The 2,836-nt window shown below is 44.2% G+C and overlaps 1 protein-coding gene across 1 annotated transcript; it reads right to left on the reverse strand.

Moving 5' to 3' along the window:
* On the reverse strand, window positions 1-1,156 carry LOC147614130 (ricin B-like lectin R40G3). Its single transcript, XM_086780364.1, has 4 exons — window positions 956-1,156; window positions 677-796; window positions 255-494; window positions 1-135 (listed from the first exon to the last, which is right to left on the reverse strand). Exons 1-4 carry the CDS (start codon window positions 1,067-1,069, stop codon window positions 1-3), a joined length of 609 nt encoding a protein of 202 aa, XP_086636490.1. The 5' UTR covers window positions 1,070-1,156.
* Window positions 1,157-2,836: the final 1,680 nt, after the last annotated feature.

Raw genomic sequence — 2,836 nt, forward strand, 5'->3', positions numbered from 1 at the left:
CTAATGGTCATGACGTACCTCTCGATCACCATCCTGATTCTGAGAGTTCACTGCGACAACCGTGAGCTCGTCGTTGATAGTACCGCTTGTAGGCGGGAATGTGAGATTTTTGTGAGGATTCTTGACGATCAAAATCTGGGAAACCCATGCTGATTGTATTGTATAAACGGATGGTACTGCAATATATAAGGCGCACGTCAGGATGATAAGACTTGGTTGATACAGCACGGATTTTAAAATTCCATTTCATTTGCCTTACCATACTCATTCAATTTCCAGCGCTGAGTACTACTGGTCCCGCCGTTAGCTGGCGCCTTTTGCAAGATCACGGCCACCCCGTCTCCGTTTTCTGGCGGGGACTTCCCCACTCCCAAGTCCAACAAGAGGTTCAGTTCCAAGGACAAGATGGCACTGCCAAGCTTATCAGAGCGTAACGTCCAAAGTGTGGTGTTATTGGCGCTGTCCGACGCGCCATAGTCTGTATGGAGCGACACCTGGAAAAGGCCATAGTGTGGTGTTATTGGAGTGTAGGGGGGGGGGGGGGGGGGAGGGGGCTACCAGCTCGTAAATAGTCGTAATATTTGCTCTTGCAACCAACTACGTCCTGATGAGTGGGACGTGCCGCCTGAGCACGTCCCATGCATAATGCAATGAGCACAATTTTGTCATTGGTTACCTTGAGCGGTGCAGTCAGATTGCTCTTAAGGGCCGCTTTGGATCCGTTATTAATCAGCGCAAATGCTGGGTTTCCTTCAGAGTCTTTCAAAAACCTCCATGAATCGTCCTTGTACCACAGCTGCAGAAAACATCAGTGCGACACTGGAAACTTAGCGCACAAGTACAATTTATAGAGCTCTCTCTCTCTCACTCTCTCTCACACACACACACACAAACACACACACGGACGCATGCTATAGTCAAGATGTGCAGCAGAGCAGCTCATAGATTTATAAACCTGGAAAGGGTTGTCCAGATTCTCTGCAGCAAGCACAATGTGAGACCCACGCTGCACAACATTGTAACCAGGGTACTGCGTGGAGGCAATTGTGAAGAAAACTGGAGCAGGCATGTTGCTAGCTACCGCGGAGAAACAAAAGCACTAATTAATTGAATTAAAGTAAGCAGCTTACGAATTGCAAGGGGTGTATTGCTCGGAACGTGGGAGGTCCTTTTATGCTAGCCGGGAGGGAATATGGAGTGCGCCCATGTGATCAAAAATGCGGGATAGGATTTGGATTATTGGATGTGGCTCTGAAAAGGTGAGTGCGTCCTACAGTGGACGGACTGGTCGGCCGCTGCTGCAAGCGCCGTCCTTGTTTGCTTGTGCAAGCGCCCTCTGTTTGGCGCCATTGTCCATCAACAAATCCAGGCAGCCCTCGTCGTCCCGGTGGTCCTTTCACGTTGCTTTTGTCATATTTTTGGGCTCCTTTCACGTTGCTTTTGTCATTTCCAAGAACATTAATTGGTCGGTGCTGCCATCTCCAAAAGATTAGATAATGCGTCACAAAGTTAGGCCGTCTCTAGTAGTTACTTACCCGCGCACGCCTTTGGTATGTATACGTGTTTGGATGTTCAATTTCAACCTCCCCTGCATATATTTACAAAATTTCAGTGTTTTTCTCATGCATGTCATACTCTACTTCGGATAAATATTGTCCCTACGGGGACATTTCACAAAATTGGATAAATATTTAAATATCCTCTCTATATATTTATAAAGTGGATAAATACATGTTTGGTAGAACTAGAGAGACTAAAGAACATGAGAACTTATAAGCTGAGTCTTTGCCTCATGCATGTCATACTCTAGCTCCTCTACTTGCCAATATATTTAATATGGCCCTTGGTAAGGGTTCCCCTTCCTCTTGCTCTAGAAAGTTAGAGACACAATTTTTCAAATCCAGAATGGGCAAGAATCTGTAGGACTCTAATAAACTACCACACCGCCATGATTCACCATATATTGACTAAGATTTATTGATTAGTGTTGGGATTTAAAATCGGCATTTCAGTAGAGAAGCACACCTACATAGCCAGAGAAGCACACCCACATTTTAGTATTCTCCAGGAGTTACTCTATAGTGAAGTATACATTGAGGGCCATCATTGGGGAGCCTACATCATGCAAGTCATGTGCCTACTGTGATCATGTAGATCAAACTTCATACTATATGCCTATGCATCGTAGAGTCCTCCAAAAGCTCACCTGTATATGTGCAGAGTTCTGCTCAAATAGGCTTACAGCCTGTCATACCATACTTAGACAACATGTCCAAGCCATACTACCTGTGTAATAGCAAAATACCATCATGCAATATCACCACCTCTATACCTAGGAAACATCGCAGCTCACCCAAATCCATCATCTTAAACTTTTGCATCAAGACCATCCTGATATCATATATAATTATCACCATTGTCATCCACATAAATGACTAACAACATGATCCCTTTATCTATCTTGTTCAGATAGACTGAAATCCTATATTGGCGGATATCTAAAATCTTAAGGTAACAAGATAGTCGTGCTCTGGGTTTGGGCCTGCTTCAAGTCATATAAGGTGTTATGTAACCTGCACACAAAATTTGGGTGTGCATTACTCTTATAACATGGTGGCTGCACCATGTATACGTCTTCATGCAAATCACCTTGCAAGAAGGCATTTTTTACATCGATTTGATATAAAGACCAATCCTTCATAGTAGCCATATAAAATCATAGCTCTCATGGCTACCATCCTTGCAACTGTGTACAATGTCTCCTCATAGTCAATGCCATATGTCTGTGTGAAGACCCACTTGTGCATTACTCTTATAACATGGTGGCTGCACCATG

Source organism: Cibotium barometz, chromosome 42 (genome assembly GCF_041138505.1).
Source record: "Cibotium barometz isolate CiBa-2024 chromosome 42, ASM4113850v1, whole genome shotgun sequence".
In the NCBI taxonomy this organism is placed as follows: domain Eukaryota; kingdom Viridiplantae; phylum Streptophyta; class Polypodiopsida; order Cyatheales; family Cibotiaceae; genus Cibotium; species Cibotium barometz.